The 19,893-nt window shown below is 44.3% G+C and overlaps 1 protein-coding gene across 1 annotated transcript in view; it reads right to left on the reverse strand.

Annotated features, from left to right (window-relative positions):
* The window catches only part of wnt4 (wingless-type MMTV integration site family, member 4), a 20,654-nt gene extending 1,219 nt beyond the window's left edge, over positions 1 to 19,435 (reverse strand). The window contains 6 exon segments of the mRNA XM_070903311.1: positions 633 to 775; positions 1,152 to 1,283; positions 1,721 to 1,874; positions 4,904 to 4,985; positions 19,222 to 19,415; positions 19,418 to 19,435. Of these exon segments, the coding sequence (XP_070759412.1) occupies positions 633 to 775; positions 1,152 to 1,283; positions 1,721 to 1,874; positions 4,904 to 4,985; positions 19,222 to 19,415; positions 19,418 to 19,435 (723 nt within the window).
* Positions 19,436 to 19,893: the final 458 nt, after the last annotated feature.

Consider the following 19,893-nt stretch of genomic DNA (forward strand, 5'->3'; position numbering starts at 1 on the left):
GGCAGGTGCAGTCTCTGCGACTGTGGCTGTAGCTGTGGCTGTGTGTTCGGTTGTCATGATTACGGCGGTGGCACATTCGTTTATAATGGGTGTAACACTAACTACATGCAGGGGTTTTTATGTGTGCAGTGGCTCGACGTCGTTGTGCTGGCTGAGCATTGTGTTGAAGCTGCCGTATTCCTGATCTCCTTTGGTGTGTGTGGAAAGCAAACCCCATGTGCTTAACAACGTAGTCTAGAGAGTATAGACGCTGTAGCCTCATCCAACCACAAGTGCAGCTGTAGGCCGAGCAATAACCATATCCACAGCCACAGCTTCACCCAGCGCAGCAGCTGTGGCTCTACACTGTCAGAGCTCAGCCTTTCGAAAGAAGCAATAAGCAATAAATGCATCATGTAACGTTTCACATCATCTCTCCTTTCTGGAGTATCCGCAGAGCGTTTGCCTAAACTGGACTGGGCCAACGCACTGTTTCTAGGGATCGGGAGGAATAAATAAAATATTGCTAGGTATCGCAAAACTTGAACTGAAACAGTTCAGAAAACAAATCCAATTCGCGATCCTTTTGGGGGCTCTGTCCTTAAAGAAGTGCACTGTGTTCGACAAAAGAGTTCATTCACATTTCCCGTTACCTTCCGGCCAGCCTCGTTGTTGTGCAGGTTCATGAGAGCCCGACTGGATGACTGGCCTTTACTCCTCTCCCGGACATCCACAAAGGACTGAGAAAAGGCCACTCCATATGCAATGTTATCACTGCAGCCCGACCACTGGAACCCTGTGACAAGATATCGAGATGGAGACAGAGAAGAGCTTATGTGTATGGCATTCTCATTGCCCTTTAAACATTGCGTAAACGCTCCGTATTGGTGGTTCATCGTAGCGATGCGTGAACCAGTACTGACGCTGCACAAAAACTGGCACATGGATATACAATGGCATAATTAATATGCTGCCAATTATATCAGTCTGCCCTTTTGAAATGAATATCTAAAATATCACATTATATAGTCCTTAAAATGATTGCATTCAAATGTACTGGATCAGTTGGTCCTTCTGTTTCCTTTGCATCTGTGTGTGTGTGTTTGTGTGTGTGTGTGAGAGAGAGAGAGAGAGAGAGAGAGAGAGAGAGAGAGAGAGAGAGAGAGACCTACCCTCTGGACTGACTCCATGTACATTGTGGTCACAGCCACATTTTTCCAGCTCTCCGCTGCTGCAGGCCCTTGTGACCGCAAACGCCACACTGGCTGCTGAGATGGCATACACAAAGGCTGCCTCACGGGTGCCTAACACACACATAGACAAACACACACACACGCACACACACACACAAACACAGTCATATTGTTTCATGTAAGTGAAAAGACCTTCTCATTCTGAATGGTAAAATAACAGTGTATATAAAGATAAAGAGTGTACTGCAGTCCAAGGGAAGGAGCCCAGACTTTAATATGCAGGAGCTGGTTAAGCCAATACAAATGGAAAACGAGCTGAAAAATGTCACAATATTTTAAAATGGCATGAAATAATCCACATCTCATTAGCTTTGGAAAAAGGTTTCCATATCAAAGATATTGAAATATGTATGCAGGTCGAAAAACATGAACGGTGAGCTTGTTTTTAGTGTCAGTCAGCTTGAGTGCCGCCTGTCATGCCAGTTTCTCGCGTCCAGACGCTCGCAGAGAGAGTTAGTGACAGGAATTGCCGCCGTGTCCAATCTTACCCTGGGTGACCACTTTGCCAAACACAGGCATGGTCTCCAGCGTGGAGCAGTTCCATCGGCGGTTGCGAAACTGGAACTGACACTCGTCTATGGCAAGCTGGGCTCCACGACGCACCGCGTCCATCACCTCCACACTGCGCTTACAGATCTGAACCTGGAGCAAGAGCAACACGCAAGAGCCACGTCAGCCACAAACACCACACACACTTCATGTTCTCATTTAACTTATATTTGTCCTTGAAAAAAAAAAAATCACCGGGATTCATTTAGGTATCAATGTGTCATTATCAAATCAGTTGCGGTACATTCCTGTACATAGATGAGAGCACACTTTTTTGTTTTGTTTTTAGCTGATTTTTGCAGCAAAACACTGTGTTTTTTTTTTCAAAACGAGTAAGCTGGTTTTCACCCAACATTTGTGTCCCCATCACCCCAAATGTTGTGGTATTCCCTGCTGCAAGATGACACTGTTCAACACACTTTATAGTAAATTATGTTCTATTGCAAAAAAGGACATAAAACAAAAAACAAAAAAAATAAAAGAAAGAGAAAGAGAAAGTGAGGAGGAGAAGGATTAGTATTAAAGTAAGTATTAAACAAAATGAAATATCTGCACCAAACTTTGTGCCAATCCATCTCGTAGACAGTTGAGATATTTCAGAGGATAAGTGAAAAACTCCTGGTGGCGTGGTATGGCAACCCATCCAACAGCTGTCAAAGGATTAGACAAAATGTCAACCTGCTGGCGGCTCTAGAGGAAAAGTCAAGGGATCACAAAAGACATGAGGATTCATCCTCTGGCATGGCCATGTGCCACCAGCATGGACTACAAAAAGGGTTCCCACACCTACATCAATTACATTGTTACTTTTATTCGGTTTTCAATGTCAGATTTTAGCACATGCAAAAGAAAATACCTCATAAAATACCCTTACCTACCTTCCTCACATAAACAGGAGAAAAAGAAATGTAAAAAAAGGCTTCTCCAAACCACCTTAAATTAAGATTTTCCTTACAGTCTGAGTTAAGGTTTCCTTAAAATAAAATCGGTTGCTCAAAACACCTTTAAGTCTTCTCCTTAAGGTTTCCTTAAAATGTTCACTTAAGTATTTAAAGCTTTCTCCGTATCTTGGTCCTATACTTAAGGAATCCCTTAAGTTAGTTAAACCGTTGCACCAAATACCTTAGTGTAAAGGGTTCCATTGGGACTGTTCATTATAAAATAATTAGTTAAATGTGTTTAGAAATAGACATATATATATATATATATATATATATATATATATATATATATATATACATATCTTTTGGGTAACACTTTTTCAGGTCCGCAAATTTCATGGCAAGTAGGTGATAACTAGCGAGTAACATATTTGAAATGACCAAATCTACCTCCAAATTTATTGAAAATTACCCCAATATTATTTAATAATTATATTTAGCTATTTCCCAATAAACAGCTGGTTATTTCTTTAATACATTGAACATAACACCTCTGCCCCTGCACTCTTTCTGCTACCACGGGATGGAGAGGGCACATTCGCACGCATAGGCACTCAGCATGAGTCAGTTAGTGTGATGAGCCACTTTTGAGGCGGATATCAGGTATTTACTGAGAGACACATTTCTTTGCATGCATCATTAATTAACTCTCATGTAGAAGTGTTTTGAACCAATGGGTTGTCACAAATGTAGCCATTCGTGGCATATATTTACTTAGTTATTTGCAAAAATCGCCATTTTTGAATTTGGGCCCCTGCCCCTCTAACATCCTCTGCACGTGCCTGGCTGGGAATAAGTTGGCAGGAGAGGCAGGGAAATGTGGTCTGATTGTCCAAAGTGGGGGGGGGGGCGGGGGGAGGCTTTGCAGCTGCCAGGAATGTTCGTGTAAACATGATACAGGGTATTGTTTCCCTTGGTGGGGGTGTGGACATGCCAGTGGAATTTAGGTAAAACAGTTCTGAGGTCTGTGTGGTTAAAATTGCCAGCTACAATAAAAAATATTGTCTGTTTTTTTTTCTTTTCTTTGTGTCACGTGACTGCTGATGACCTCATACAGTTCTTCTAGTGCGTTTTTGAATTTGAGCTGAATCTGCATTTTGCGGTAATGGAAACAGCAAAATCGCTGCGCAGTTCTCTGGGCGGACAACATGGTCGACGTCTGGGAAACATCGTCCATCCGCTGCGACGATGTCTGAGCACCAAGCATCATTGATGTAAGCAGAGGCGGCCTCCCCTCGTCTCACTGGGGCCTTGTACGTCGAGTGCAGTACCTCGATCTGGGGTGTTGTGGTGGAGCCAGGTCTCTGTAAAGATGTGGGCACAACAGTCTCCGATTTTCCGTTGCTGTTTTGTCCATGTTGGTTGGAAACAGCCCGAATGGATTATTTTAATAGAGTTAATATCTGTTTACTTGTATGTGTATATCATTTTGTGAATGCATGGTTGATATACTTATGGGACTTATGGGGAAAGGCCCTGTGAGATTTGTAGTGAGGCAGGTCTGAGGGTGCCTCTGACTCCAGGCAGACACTTAGTGCATCTAAAGCACTAAAGTGCTAGATTAAGAGTAGACCTGCTCTTTATGAAAAGTGCCCTGAGACGACTCCTGTTATGATTTGCTATATAAATAAAATTGAACTGAATTGAATCTCTTGGTAATACATTGATTGACAAAGTTAAAAGGACTCAACCATGAAACTGAAGGACTATTGCACACTGGAGAAGGACTAGCTAAAACATCTGTGCGTCTTCTTTCCCCTGTGCTAAAATCTAACACTGGGAACTGAGTAAAAGCAACAATCTAATTGATTTTGGTGTGCAAACCTTTTTTCGTTGTACTTTTCTGTAAGAACTGAAAAGAAGAAGTAGTCCAAGGGACAATTGTTTTGCGAAATAAGCAACACGGTCTCATTGGTTGACGCTTTCAAAGCTTTGATAATGATTTACTGGAGTTAGAAATGTTCAATTTAACCACCTTTAAATATAAACCGTTAAATATTTCACATAATTTCCAAAGCACTAAAGACCACTGCCATGACTGAACAGTGGGACTCTACTATAAAAGCCTCCGCAGGCACTGGATTGGTCCCACTGAGGTGTGTCTGTAACTCTGTTGAACAGCTGCGAAGTTGCGTACACAGAGTTAGGATTTTAAGTCATTAACGTCGGTAGGTAGTGTACCTGTCTCTGGATGAGGCCTCGCAACCTCTCGCACGTCTCCTCGTCCCTGATGCTTCCCACTGAAGAGAGCTTGGCCAGGTACCTGACAGAAAGACAGAAGAAAAAACAGGACCTCTTGAGTGTGCAGTAGGTGACCTGAAAGAACACGGAGGTCGGGAAGGAACATCCAGGGGAAGAAGTCGAAAGTACAGAATATGAGATATAAGCAAGGTGGAGGTTGCGTATTGTCTCCACCACAATGTCACTTTGGTACAGTCACTGTCACAGTTGATGTACCCCTTCAAACCAGGGTTGACTGAATTCCCCCGGCATCATTCAGATGAAGCAGAGCTTGTGCGCAGAGGGTTGACTCTCATGACGTTGTGGGAATGTTTTGGACAAATGTCTGGTTGCGAGGACACTGAGAGGAGGGAAAGTGGCTTATCATGCACACCACCTCCAGGCCAGACAGGTCAGGCAGATATACTGCATACACACACACACAATCTAAGATGGGTGAGAAAATGGCATCAGTCTGGCTGCCCCGACCCTCACACATCTGCCTCACCTCATATCTCCCGTCCCAGCTGCACCTCACAGAAATAGGCTTTCTCATAAGCTGGTGAGGGACTCTCCCAGAGAGGGAGCGGCCCTGGTTACGCACTCATTTAAACACATGTTGAGTCTACAAATCTTGGTCTCCTCAAACAATGGAACTTTATTTTTTTCGTATGAGAGGAGCTCGCTCCTCATTTCTAATGTCGTTTCATGTAACGCGGGCAGAAAATGCTTGTGTCTTCAAAGAGCACAAAAAGATGGCTCTCTTTTCAAAACACCCGATTCAAAGAAACAGTTCCATTGCATTACATTTTTGCGCACAAATTGGTAATTAATTTATTTATTTTATAGTTCCACATACCTTTCCCAAAATTAAATGAGAAGATCAATACGGCTTGTGTCAGTGCATTGTACAGTACAGCGGTGGAGTCGGGAGACGGTGTTTAGTCTGGCTTAGCATAAAAACGGGGGAAGCAGGGGGGGGGGGGGACAGCTAACCTGACACTCTGTCCAAAGTGAGAAAAAAATGCCAATGCCTCTAAAGCTCACTAATTAACATGATGTATTGTGTTTGTTTAACTCGAACTGAAACAGAAGAGTATAAACAGTCATTTTCTGTTTTTGGAGGGCTGAAACTATTTGTTGGTGAACAACGAGCAGTCGTAGGGACATCTTCCTGGAGTCTTGATAGAGGGGTGTAAGCACTGAGAGAGAGCTGCTGTTCGTAAAAAATAAAAAAACAAAGTTCCAGCATGTAACTCACAAATTGTCTTTTTCCAACTTTTTACATTTCTGTGATTCAACAAACATTCATTGTGTCAATTGGTGAGATTTGTAGGTGTTGGTAGATGTGTTTACTAAGAGCCAAACCAGCCTTTTCCCCCTGCTTCCAGTCTTTATGCTAAGCTAGGCTAAACACGCTTTGACTCCAGCTCCGTACTTAAACGAACAGACACTGACACATCAGAAAGTGCATGCGTCGCAATGCACTGCATTGGGCTACACATTGGACAAATGTATTGAATGTGATGACTGTTTCACTGTGCAACAATCAATCCAGGATTCGCAGGCTCCTCCGTGCAGCGGACGGAGTTTGAAGATCAAAATGGCCCTTCGGTAAAGATGAATTCCAGCAAAATTAACTTTTGGGCTATCATTCTGTACAAGTAGACATGCTTTTCCTTAAGGTTTCTCAAGCTTGTTTTATGAGTCTTGGGTTATGAGTTCCCAAGACCACACATACCTCTGTAAAGCCCTGTTAGCCCGTCTCAATCAAGCTGTGGCGCGGATCCAGATTGCAGAGAATTCTGCCGTCAGGTCACTGACAGCGCTGTAATGCGCCACACAAAGTCATGCTCCCGATGCTTTAACGCTAGCTGGCAGAATGTGTGTAAAAAAAAAAGGCTTTATGACATCCTGATTCTTTATTTTATTATGTATAGATAAACTGGTAGCGGCATCTCTGCTCTCAACCCTCCTGAGCTTGGGTAGTAAAGGTCGTACTACAAGTCTAGCATTATTGCATTAGGTTTAGTGAGTATTTGTTGGTAGTATAACGAGTATATCATCTTTCCAGAGGTCAAACAGCTCCTCCTCTCCATTCACCCTCTCATCTCCCCTCAACAGCTCTTTGATGGCTATCTCTTTCTCTTCCCTTCCAGACAGTGTCAGTATTTAGCACTCATCGCTGCGATAACCCCCGCTCTCTGCCTCTCCACCACATCTCAGCCACATCCACTCACCCTCGGGGGGGGGGGGGGGTGACCTCACTCTCTCATAAGGGTGAGTCCATTTCCTCCGGAGCACCACCAAGACCCAACCCCACCCCCATCCTTCATCAGAGTACAATGTCTTCATGTCATGAACCCCCAACATTTTGTTTAAAGCTGCTATAATATTTCTATATTAATGTATGAAATGATTATGTATAATGGGGTCGCTTGTAGTTGCGAACGCACAGAAAATAACCACCCAACTCTTACCTTCAGCTCCACAGAGCTTTAGCATCTTTCAGCACCGTATGCTACCCACCACAGCAGACAGAATATGTTAGCAACTAGCAGGTGAATAGCATGTAGCAGCTAAAGAGCCTGATGTTTCCCTCAGAAGTTGGTAGAGACCCAAAACAGAGCTAAAAGACAAGTTTGCTACGTCAATTTAAAAGATGATTACATGTCAACGTTTCCGCTGACCCCAAGTGGCCAAAAAAAGGTTATTGCAGGTATAAAGACATCATTGTTAGGCATCCTGACTGAGAGCGAGTGAAGGACGGGACCACAAGCAGGGAAACAACAAATATGTCTCCTGTTGTTCTGTTACTTTTGTGATCAAAATGTATCTTCTGATGTGAAAATGTGGAAAGACAACAGTGGTACGTTTCTTTGTGAATTGAGATGCAGTAAATCTAAACTGTTGAGGGAATCCGAGCCCCACTGTCCTTGAGGTTATTTCTCTTCCCAAATCTACAGGTCCTGCCCCCCCCCACCAACCCCCCACCCTCCCGGTGTGGATCGAGTCCAACTCAGCTCTGCCCTGCTCTGATTTGCTCCATTGCAGTTGCGAGGCTTTCATCAAAGCCATGTGCAGCATTTGATCCCTCTTTGTTGTTTAGCGTAGCCTTGGGCAGGGCGCCACGTTTGGGTCGAGGCATCCAGCTGGGAGACCATCAGACAGCAATAAAAACAACCCATGGAGAAAACGCAGGACGACAACAGAAACCTGCCGCCTGACGGGCAGCGCCACCCTCACAAAAGACACAAACAGCTGGATGGCATCCCGCTGGCCTGACGTTCACCCTGGAAACATTTAATAAACATTGGATGAGCTGTTATTCAGGTGATTTTCTGGATAAGTGTTTGTGTATACGGCCGTGGGAAAAGTTCAGCACAGGCCTTGGGTGAGTGCGTTTTCGGCCCTGTCTCACTTTGTCTGCTCGTTCTGCTGCTCATTCAGAGACGAGGTTAACAGAACGCCTCAACAAAGAGACGGGGGAGACAAACCGTAGAAGGCAGAGCAAAACACACACACACACACACACACTATCATCCCACATCTCATCCTCATTCCTCTCCCCCCTTTCCTCTCTGTCTCTCTGGCCTCTGGTGGTTGCGTGCTTAAATCCCAGGGGCCTAAGCCCAGTGGAGCCAGTGGTGTTGTGAAGGCTGCGATCTTTAATGCAACACAAACACACGGCCTGCGAACGCACCACAGTCCAGGTGGAATGCTCCATACCTCCCACCCAGAGCCCCCCTGCGGCCTCATGGGAGGCTGAAACTGTAAATAAGAGATCATCCTAAACAGTGGAGATGCAGGTTGTTATCTGGAGACAGGAAATGAAGGCTAACACAAAATTGACTTTTGAACCACTTGTACGCACTATAAATACGAATTGTAGCATTTTCAATAAAAAAAAAATATATATATTTATAAGCAAAAAATAAATATTAAGCTACAGCCGGGAGGCAGTTAGCTTAGCTTAGCATACAGACTGGAAACAGGGGGAAACAGTTAGCCTGGCTCTGTCCAGTACCTCTGAAGCTCAATAATCAACACGATACATCTAGTTTGTTTAATCCGTACATAAACGGAAGCGTAAAAACGACAAGATGGATTCCTAAAACAACTCGCATGTTATGTGCGGGACTATTTCTCGGCTGGATGCAGTGATGTCAGTTGTATGGATCGTCTCATTTAACTCTCAGGAGGAAGCCAGTAAGCGTATGTTCCCAAAATGTCAAATCACTCCCACTTCTCAAGCAAAAGTGACAGATATTTGCTGCTTATTTATTATTGGGGGGTTCTGGCAACTTGTGAACAGCATTTTTTTCTCTATTTTCCGACATTTTAAACAACTAATACATGAATCGATAACATAAATGGTTGACAGACCAACCTTTATTTGCGGCCCTACTTCATTGTTTAGCATGCCAAACTGAAAAGTAGCCTCCAATGACTTAAGAGTGGTCTTGAGTTGTCATCTGCATGTATGTATATATTATTATATGCAACACAACGTTAAAGTGGTACATTTCAGCATGCAATTCTGCATTAGCTTGACTTGAAGAGCGTAAAGATACCTTTTACAAAATTAGCTGGATTGAACAGAAACAGGTAGAACTGCGTCCATCTGTGAAGTTTAAGCAACACTACATAAGCAGTAATTTTTAAAAAAAATATATTTTTTCTACGTTGTAATTGATTCAAAACCCTGTTTATTCCATGATGCAGCACTTTCTTGTCTGAAATGTATGTGACCAACCAGTTTCATGTTTTCTTGTTATTATTTTCATTCAACAATGAATAAGTCAGTTCAAATGAGGGCCAAAAGACAGAGAAATTAGGAGCCGTAAAGAAAGAGAAGTGTAATGGGAGGGAGGGGATCTAGAAGCTGGACACATCTGCATGACAGTCGTGTGCTTCAGTAAACATCTCAGCGTTTCTGCACACACACACACACAAAATGACAAATGCTCACAAACAGGCAGCACACTCTCTGTGCCTCCATCATCTCTAATGTGTATTTATATGAAAATATCCTCATGTTTGCCTTTCCAGCACTGAGCACACAGCAGAAGCACACAGTGACAGATAAATATAGCGTGGATGGGAAACGCAAGGAGGCGAGTCGCAAGGAAGAGTCTCAGAAGCCTGCTTTCTGCCGAGGCACTGTGGCCTCGAAAGAGTTCTGACAGACCTGCGAGCAATGCGGCAACAAGTTACAGTTGAATTTTTTTCTTTTTTTGACTTGATGCACGGAAAATATTGTTCTTTAGTTTTAGGCCAATAAAAGTAAAGTGCTCAAGAAACCCTTACATTTAGTACTGCTAGTAGAGAGAGCCAGCAGGCAGCAGAGATTTAAATTGCTCGTAAAGACAAGTGTGACTGTGGTGTGACCTGAGCTAACCCCTCTGCAGTGGACACCTACAGTATGTAAAGCATATAGTGACCTGTAGAGGGCACTATTTTCTCATCTTTAGCCACCTTACTACACTACAGTGCAGCACTAAGATTGTCCTCCATGTTTCTGAACCTTTTTGTGGCTTCAGATGATCAGACTGCTCTGGGTAGCTACTGTCGTGCCATGTGCCTGTTCAAATTGTTCTTGAAAAAAAAAACATTCTAATTCTGACTCTAACCTACGACAGCCTATTAGGGCCATTGCAGGTAAAAAATAATAATAATAATACGGAACCGGGGGAGTGGGGTAAAACTTTCTGAGATTAAAATGGTCAATTTACAAGAAAAAAACTCACAAATTTATGACAAAAAAACGTCTCTATTCCATATTCTCTGAGATAATAAAGTCATAAATTTGCGAGAAAAAACTCAAAGAAATTGGCTAACTAGCGTGCTATTTCCTAACTGTATGTTCTGTGGGTGTCTGATGTTGATTCTGACGGACCGTGAGTTAGCAGTTTGAGTAGCTCTGGTTGTGTCCGTGTTTTTCCCTTCAGTCGGTTCGTAAAACAAACAGCCAGCGGCGGTGCTCAACTTAAGTTACCCGGTAAACACACCGAAGTGAAGCAATGTGATTCCTTTGACTTCCTTTTCTGGGATTTTTCTCGCAAATGTATGACTTTATACTCTCAGAGAATATTAGTTTTTTCCAGAACACTTCTGAGTTTTTTTCTCTTGGAAATTCTGAGTTTCTTCGCGGAATATTACCTCCCTCCCCAGCTTTGTAATTCTTCTTCTTCTTCTTTTTTTCTTTTTTTTTTACCTACAATGGCCCTAATACGCCATTGTATTAACCTTTTTATTGACCTCTGAACCTTCCTGGAAGTGTTCCAAGTCCTATGCCAGAGAGAACCTGCCTCTCTGAATCTGAGCTGCGCTGTACTAAAGCTGAACTAAACAATTATCTTGGCACATTTGTCGCATCCTTTAACTATCCACAACATTTTCAAGATTTTTCCCCCCAAAAGTATATATCCGATGTGTGGATGATGATGCACCAAAGTGAAGAACGCGCGTTTAAAGAGGTGTATCCGGTTGGCCGGCCGGTGTCTGTTTAAATTCTATATCGGGACACCTCAAACATAACTACAATAAACAGTTCAACAACCCTTCTAAATGAAGGAGAGATGTATTACAAACTGTAAGTTACCTTGACAGCAGTACGTCTGACTCTTGCGACATTACCACGCATTGGTGAAACTAACCTGCCTGTTGGTTAGGCTGCGTACAAACCAAAGTTTTCTGCTTCTTGCCTCCGCGTCTGATACCAGCATTCTTTGCCGATGGCAGTAGCCACTTTATTAGGTACACCTAGCTAAAACTAATGCAGTCCAATACAAAAATCACACCTTCATAAAAGTTATGATGCTCAGTGTTTGCGAAAGATGTTGACTCTAACTTTATGGTCATTTTGGAGGATGCAGTTTGTGATGCTGTTGAAATGTAAAGAAAGCAGTGCTGACGTATAGTAGTTGGTTAAGGAGACTGAACAGGCGGGTGGTGGTGGTGGTGGTGGTAATAGTGGGTGGTTGTGGGTTGTTATTGTATGACGGACAATGTGGATCTAATTTTGTGTCATGATACTCAAAATAGCTCTTGCTCGCATGTATTCGTTAACAAATAAAACAAATGTAGGAAGGACACGGTACCTTCAGAGGAAAGGATGAAAGATGAGAAGAAGGCGAGGATGTGAGGGGGACAGAAAATGGAAAAAAAGGTTTCATTTCAAGCAAGACAATGAAGAGAGAGAAAAGATGGAAGCAAAGCAGGGAGGCAGTAGAGTGATGAGCGGGGAGAGAGCTGAGAGGGAAATCTCTCTGATGAGTTCAATTAACACAGTTACTGAGCAGCTAGAGGCTCACACTACTAGAGACTGTGTGTGTGTGTGTGTGTGTGTGTGTGTGTGTCTGGGTATGTTTATATGCTGCTGGCTCCACGAGAGCTCATTTCCCCCTAAAAACAACATGCTCTGCCAACACCACAACCCTCACACACACATATACACACACACACACACGAATACACAAAAACACACTTTCACACACATTTGGGAAAAGAGTCAATAAAAGTCATGAAATTAACCTCCTGCCTGGTGTTAGTGCCGTGGCCCCAAAAGGCTGGGAATCAATTAGTGTGTGTGGGTGTGTGTGATTGGCAGGATAATGTCCATGCATGCCAGCTTCATCCAGCCGCAGACTCTTCAGCCTGGTTTTAATGTCACTGTCCTGTGATTCTTTGTCATGTTTTCTACTGTCATGTTTCTGTCTATAAAGGTCTTTCAGGTGATGTAACAAACACTCTGGCGGCCATGTTGGTGGTCTGTAGCTCTTGGGAAACAATAGCTGCGAACAGCTGATTGTTTCTAAATGCAGGACTTGGCTGTGGCTGATTCCCGTGCTATGCACCCGTGGCCATTTCTGTGTTTAGGTAAAGTCCGCTTATTAGCCGGCTAACCGTACGGCTAAGGCTGGTAGGAAAAAAAGCATCATACCACCAAAGTGGTGTGAAGTGTTTTTTTTTTGCGCTTTTGGGGTTTGGTAGGGCAAAGATGATAGGCATGCATGGTGCATTTCAACTTTGAGTAAGCAAGCCTCTCTGTAAAACACCACCCATTTGCATGGCTGCAGCTACAGTGTTGGTTCTCAGTGTATTTTCTCACGCTTTCTCCAGTTTCTTTCACGACTTTCTGAAGAACTGAAATATGTTTTCTCTGCTCCTAGTGATATACTGGTAAACTAGTCAAACGTAAGCATCTTGTCATTTCAACCAATGTTGAATGGTCACCCCCATGCTAACATGCTAGATGGTGATGGTTCATTTCTACAAAACGCAAAGGACAGCTGAGGCTGATGGGGATGTTATTAGTTGTGCAGGTATTTGGTCCATGCATTTGTTACTTCTAGGCTGGATTATTGCACTTCCTTATTATCAGGCGGCCTCAATAAGTCCCTTAAGGCTCCCCAGTTGATCCAGAATGCCGCGGCACGCGCACTGACAGGAACCAGGAAAAGAGACCATATTTCTCCATATTAGCTTCTCTGCACCGGCTCCCTGTAAAATCCAGAATAGGGTTTAAAGTCCTTCTCCTCACCTATAAAGCTCTTACCAGGCTCTGGTCAGGCACCATCATGTCTTAAAGAGCTCACAGTACCCTATTACCCCACTAGAGAACTGCGCTCCTAGAATGCAGGGTCGCTTGTAGTTCCTAGACTCTCCAAAAGCAGAACGGGAGCCAGAGCCTTCAGCTATCGAGATCCTCTCCCAGTTTGGGTCCAGGAAGCAGACACACTCTCTACTTTTTAGAGTAGGCTTAAAACTTTGCTTTTTGATAACGCTTATAGTTAGGGCTGGCTCAGACGTGCCTTGGACCAGACCCTAGTTATGCTGCTGTAGGCCTAGATTGCCGGGGGACTTCCCATGATGCACTGAGCTCTCCCTCTCCTTCTGTACGCATTCATGTCCCACTAAGGCACGTTACTAACTCGTCCTCTGAGTTTCTTTGTGCTTTCTCGTCTGGCAGGTTCCTGTGGATCACCGTAGTCACGGTACGCCTGGCTGCGGTTCGCAGTACGGTCCGGACCTGCTCTGTATGTGAAGTGTCATGAGGTAACCTTCATCAACAGACAGACTGACTGGCAAAGAAGTAGTTTATATTCATCCAGCTTTTCCAGATCATTTTAAAGAGGTCCCGAAGCTGACTTGAAAATATGGTGAGGAACTACAGTCAGACTATTGCGACAACGTCCTTGAACAGCAGACACAGAGCAACATTATCATGCCGTGGAGCTTGAACACCTGACAAAATAAGCAAAACACAAGCTAAAATGGGCAAAAGGGGAGATCAGAAATGTGTCTGCAGTCCCTGTTCATTTATGCTAAGATATATTTTTGAGAATTAGCTTTAATTAAGGCCTATTCAACGTCGATGGCTAAGTTTCTGTGACATCTAAGCAGATTTATGGACGTTTATTCACGACGGAAGTCACACTGAATCTGAAGTATGTGTATCATGCCTGTGTGATCAGATCTGAATTAAGACTCAGATGCAAGGGTTTTAAAGTACCTTAATTGCCTCCATGTGCTGTGTATCGCAGCCACTGCTGCTGTTGGAACCGCAGACCATTGTTGGTGAGCGGGCCAAGCTACAAAAACTATAGGTTCCAGTCGTTTTCAGATCATCCGCTGAGGTGAAAGGGACAGGTGCATGCTGCACCTGTCCCTTTCACCTCAGCGGTATCTATCTCTCTCTCTGATGCCTGACTTAACTTAAAAAACAAAAGCAACAGAAGAAGGGCCGCTCTGTTCATGCACTTGGAATGAGCGATGGGAGAAACTGGTTTAAAGCGATGCTCAACTCAGAAGGACGTGCTCTGTGAGGGAACATTGCAGCTCCTCTGTCGCGCTCTCTCTCTCTCAAATTCTTACCTGTTCACGTCTCTGTTCTTTCCCTGCCTGGCCTGGGCGTTCCCCTTTCTTTTCCTGTCTCTCCCTGGTGTCTGCAAAGCTAAATGAAAATGAATGGGATCCCTAATTTGCTGTACAAGCGATGAAAACAAAGGGGACTTCTGATTTGCAATGCAACGCCAGATGATGAAGTTAACTCGCCGAGCACGCGCTTACTGGCAAATGTTATTTGCTGATGGGCGCAAAGCGAGTGGGCTGACTCTTACCACACGCATACATAGCTACTTACATTCACCAAGAAATAAGACATTGTGTCTCTCTTTTTCGAGACGTCCATAATTCTAATCCAGACTACTCTACAGCGAACCGGTAGCCACACAGATGGGACTAGAACCTGGGGAAGACAGAAAAGCAAAACCAGCAATCCTGGAAGAATGACTGATGCTCCTCGTGTTTGGCCAACAAGTATAATGCCAAAAAAAAACAAAACAAGGACAGTTAATGTTAGCCAAGTCAAAAGTAATAGCACAAAATCTGGCTAACTACGTTATTGTCACTTCCTGTGTGTGTGTCTAGTTCTGTCATTTGTGTTTCAGGTTTCCTGTTTTATTTTGTTAATTTACTCTCCTCTCGTTTCTGACAACTTCACTTCCTGCCTTTGTGTGTTTTCCCGCCTGTGTGATGGTCTGCACCTGCCCTGATTGGTTTCACCTGCCCCTCATTATCCCCACCTGGCTTCTGTATTTCGTCTGTGTGCTTCCCTCTCTCCAGGTGCCCGTTCATTGTACGTTATTGCTGCGGGCGCCCTGTTTCCTATGCGTTTCCAGTGTTCCTGAACTTACGTTTTGGACTTTTGGATTGTGTATTGGACTTCGATCCTTGCCTGCTCCCTGTCGGATTTGTTTGCCTCTTTGGACTGCTTTTCCCGGTACTGACCTCTGCCTGCGTCACCGTCCCGTAAGTCTTGTATGTATGAAATTAATATGCCGCCCTATTCTTGTTTGTACAATGCTAACCTATTACAATTCCTGGTCAGTAGCGAGGGACATGTCCCCACCGTCCCCACCATAAATTACATCTCCAGACATACAAAAAAAGCAAATTGATGTCATGCTCTACACCCAACAGGAAGTCTTGTTTTGCATTTCACTTTTTACCATTTTACAGGCCTCATACATACTCATACAAAAAGTAGAAGTTAGGCTAATCTGCCCAAAATTCCACATGTTGGATAAGTCCAAGCATTAGTCATAGTGCCACCTACTGGCAACAGGCAGTAAGCCTTGTGAGACAATCATCATTTGGTTTACACGACATTTTCGTGGTGTGGTTTACACTCGATATACTGGAGAATAACGCACAATTAGTGGTTGTCCACGATCACCACACAGTGGACACAGGAAGCGACATTTGCCCTGACATACACGAAGGTGCGAGGGCCCGATCATCGCTGCTCGTAAATCTAAAAAAACCTAAGCGTACCCGTCTTTTAAATTCGAGTGTATGCCGTAAAATTGTGACTATGACTTTTTTTTTTTTTTCTTGCTGAAAATCACATTACATAATGACTTTGGTAAACAGCGGGACCTACCCGGCTCTCACTGCCGGTGGGGCGAAGAGTCAGTAGGGAGGACTGACCGGGTCGCCGTGACTTTTCCACACATAAATTCAGCGATTTGTTATCTCATAAGTCACCAAAGATACTACCTACTACCACATTACTGTTTGTTCTTGTAACATTGCTGTGTGGGTTGAAGTGTGGGACATTTCTCTTTCACTTTGAAAGCCCAGCGTTTTCCAGTGGAGGGTCTGTTTTGTTGTCAGACTCTTGACTGTTGACTCAGGAGAGAAATGCTGTGGATCACAAGTTTCTTTCAAAGAAAAAAAGTGTGTGTGTGTGTGTGAGGAACGTTATGATACGTTATGAAGTTATAGGAAATGGACATTTACAAGAGCTTCAGTGCAATTTGTTGTTTTGGTCTGGTGTTTTAAATGTAACTCTGTCTAAAAAGCCACACATTTGGGAACAAATTTAAAGAGCAAGTTGTGTTTTTGAGAGCTGATTGTTTGGATTAAGGAGGAAAATGCTCATTTAAGTGAACTGCAGCAGCATTCTAGAGTTCTACTCTAGGGGTCTAGAGGGTTAATTATTATCATTATGTAACGCTGTCTGCCATGAAAACATTTATTAAAACAGCCTTAGTCATGCAGATGGACCCTCTTTCCACCTCCCATTTTATTGAAATATTTGATTTACAGTAAGCCCACATACAAAATAAATTCATGGTGTGGCAGTAAGTATGAGAATCTTAATTTGGTTGTACTGAACAGTCCTGATGCCCCGTCCAATTAGTGCTGTTCTGGTAAACTGCTCGGTACATACAGTAATTAGCTTAGTTGTTCCGTGTTTTATGGTCCCAGCTAACAGCAATAATCTCTTTCTCTCTCTCTCCTAATTGCTTCCCATCCTTTGACCCTGAGTGCGCCTGCCGCTGCGCGAAGGTGAAACCGAAGCTCAAGGGTTTAGTCGAGGTGTTGAGGACTAAAATACAGTCCGTGCAGCCCCACGCAGAACACTGTAATCCCATCGAGCAGACTAGCAGCTCGGCAGCCTGCCTGTACATGCCTGCCCTGCGCTGCTGTCACCACACCTTCAGCCCCAAACAGCACAATTACCCTGCACTCGGTGACAGAGTTCACGGTAGGCAGTGCTGTTTGGCAAGGCTGTAATTTGATTTATTCTGATGAATCTGTCAACGATATATCAGTTAGGCCGCCTGCCGCGCTGTCCTGATGTAAACACACAAGGCTGTAGTGATTCTATTGTAAATCTCGCGAAGGTATTAAGACGGGGAAATGAGGTGGAATAAAAATACAAATGTGAAAGTCAACATTTGGCACAGAAGGCACAATTTAAGTCCCTGTGGGAAGATTATGAGAGTAGGGAATTGTGCCACATAATAAGAACTATCAGTGTCGGGTATAATTCATACCACTGGAGCCTTGATCCTCTGCAAAGAGAGCAGGAAGGTCCTCCCTAAACGATAAGCGCCGCTTGTACTTGTACTTGTACTTTTGCTGAAGCTAGGAGGAATGAATGGCAGCAGAATATGGAGCGGAGCCTGAGGAGGAATGCAGAAACCCACCTAACCACCTCCAACAGGCTGCCGGGAGAGCAGGCACACACATGTGACCCAACCGACCAGCCCCAGGAAGAGGTGGCACTCTGCAGTTCAGCTACAGAGTCACACTGTGTGTTATCCTCGATGGGGATTTCGAGCCCTTGTAGTCTGACTGCTCTAACAGCCCCCTCCCCCCTCAAATAAACTACAAAAAGGAATAATAAAATATTCACTTATGGGCTGACATTTGTCTGTGAGCTGATAGTGACATTGATGAACTTTTCATTTCCCCTCATCTCCTGAGATATCCCTATATTTGAACTATTAAATTAATATACACACTTGGTGTCTGCCTGCAGAATTTAATGGTAATCTAGTAATGGTGTTATTCTACTTTATTTATCCGTGTAGCTGAAGTATTTTGGTGTCCCTGTAATATTTGTGCCGTAGTCAGGCACTAATCATTTACTGGGATATTAGATTTCTTCTTTTCATAACAGAATATCATTTTTGTTGAAGCTCAAACAGGCCCTCATCTGCCTAACGTAGCGTCTGTCTTTCTCTTGACCTGTTGGTTACAAAATCCAAATTTAGGACTGTGGGGGGGGGGGGGGGGGATTTTTTTAAGGATTCGGGTCAGAGGTTTGGTCCGTGAACTCCTCACAGTTATTCAGTTTCACGCTTTTTTTTTTCGCCATTTGCCATTTACAAGAAAATGAACACATTAAGTTTTACAGGTTGCACTAAAAACTTCTCAAGTACTTCATTTCCAAAATCTTTGGTGATGGGGTTCATATGAACAAATGGGGTTGAGGGTTATCAGGGCAGTACACGCAGTACAACTTGGGGCTGTACATGCATATTGTCATATTTCCACCTGCCATCATATATGTTAGCCTCATACATAAAACTTATTTTTCACATGCAAAATGTATTTTGTCACTCAAGAATATGAAATTTCACCGATATGGAAACTTGCACCTTTCCAAAAGAACATGTGCTTTTTTCACTTGCTGGTAACGTCATCAATCAAAGGGTCTTTGCTGGGGGTGGGACAGTGGTGTTGGTAAATTATTAAGCCTGGGAGAGAGAGAGAGAGTGAGAGCGAGAGAGAGTGTGTTAGTGTGATGGTTACCAATTAACCTGAGCGGCCACTGGGCTGGAGGGGAAGAGGACAGCAGAAGATGAGGAGGAGGAATAGGAGGGGGGTCAGGTGAATGACAAGAGAGGGTGTGAAAAAGGACCAGAGACACGGTCCACCTTCTAAAAGCAGGATTAGAAATGGGGAGTCCAACTTACAGCCAGTTACTCGCGTTGGCCGAGAGGAGCGCACAGCAGAGCATCAGGACGCACCGCAAAACATACTCCTCGGTCATCTCGAGAGGGAGGTCGGGGAGGTCGGAGACAGCTGAAATAATCTCGAGGCGGACAGGGGGGCGGCGGCGAAGAAGAGGAAGAAGAGGAAGAAGCAGCGGCAGGCTGTTAATCCATCGTCCCGCATCCAGTGGATCATCCACCCGGGGAGCCGTGCAGCTTCACGGTCCGTCCGCCCGGTTCTCCCGTCCCTCCCCTGCCACTCCGCACTCAGAAGGGACGGGGAAAAGGGAGGGGGGGGGGGATGCTAAAAATACGATTAAAACTCTGGAGCCGCTCGGGCTGAATCGGACCCTTCTTCTTAATCAACTTGTTTGCTTACCTTCCCAGCTGCGCGTTAACGCCAGCCAGGAAAGCGCGTGGAGAGGCAGTCAAATAAAAGGCAACCGAAGGAGCTCCGAGGCGGCTCTTCCTCCTCTCTCTCTCTGCAGGCTTATCTGAAGGCTCCCGGGTCCCGATCTCCTGTCAGCGCGCCGCGGACCCTCCACCTCTCCCACGACGCATGCACATACTCTGAGCGCAAATACGCACGGCCCCAGCTTACACACCACCGCCGTCTCTCGGTGTGTTCGGCAGAGGAGAGAGAGAGAGCGAGAG

The sequence above is a fragment of the Enoplosus armatus genome, chromosome 3 (genome assembly GCF_043641665.1).
Source record: "Enoplosus armatus isolate fEnoArm2 chromosome 3, fEnoArm2.hap1, whole genome shotgun sequence".
Classification (NCBI taxonomy): Eukaryota; Metazoa; Chordata; class Actinopteri; order Centrarchiformes; family Enoplosidae; genus Enoplosus; species Enoplosus armatus.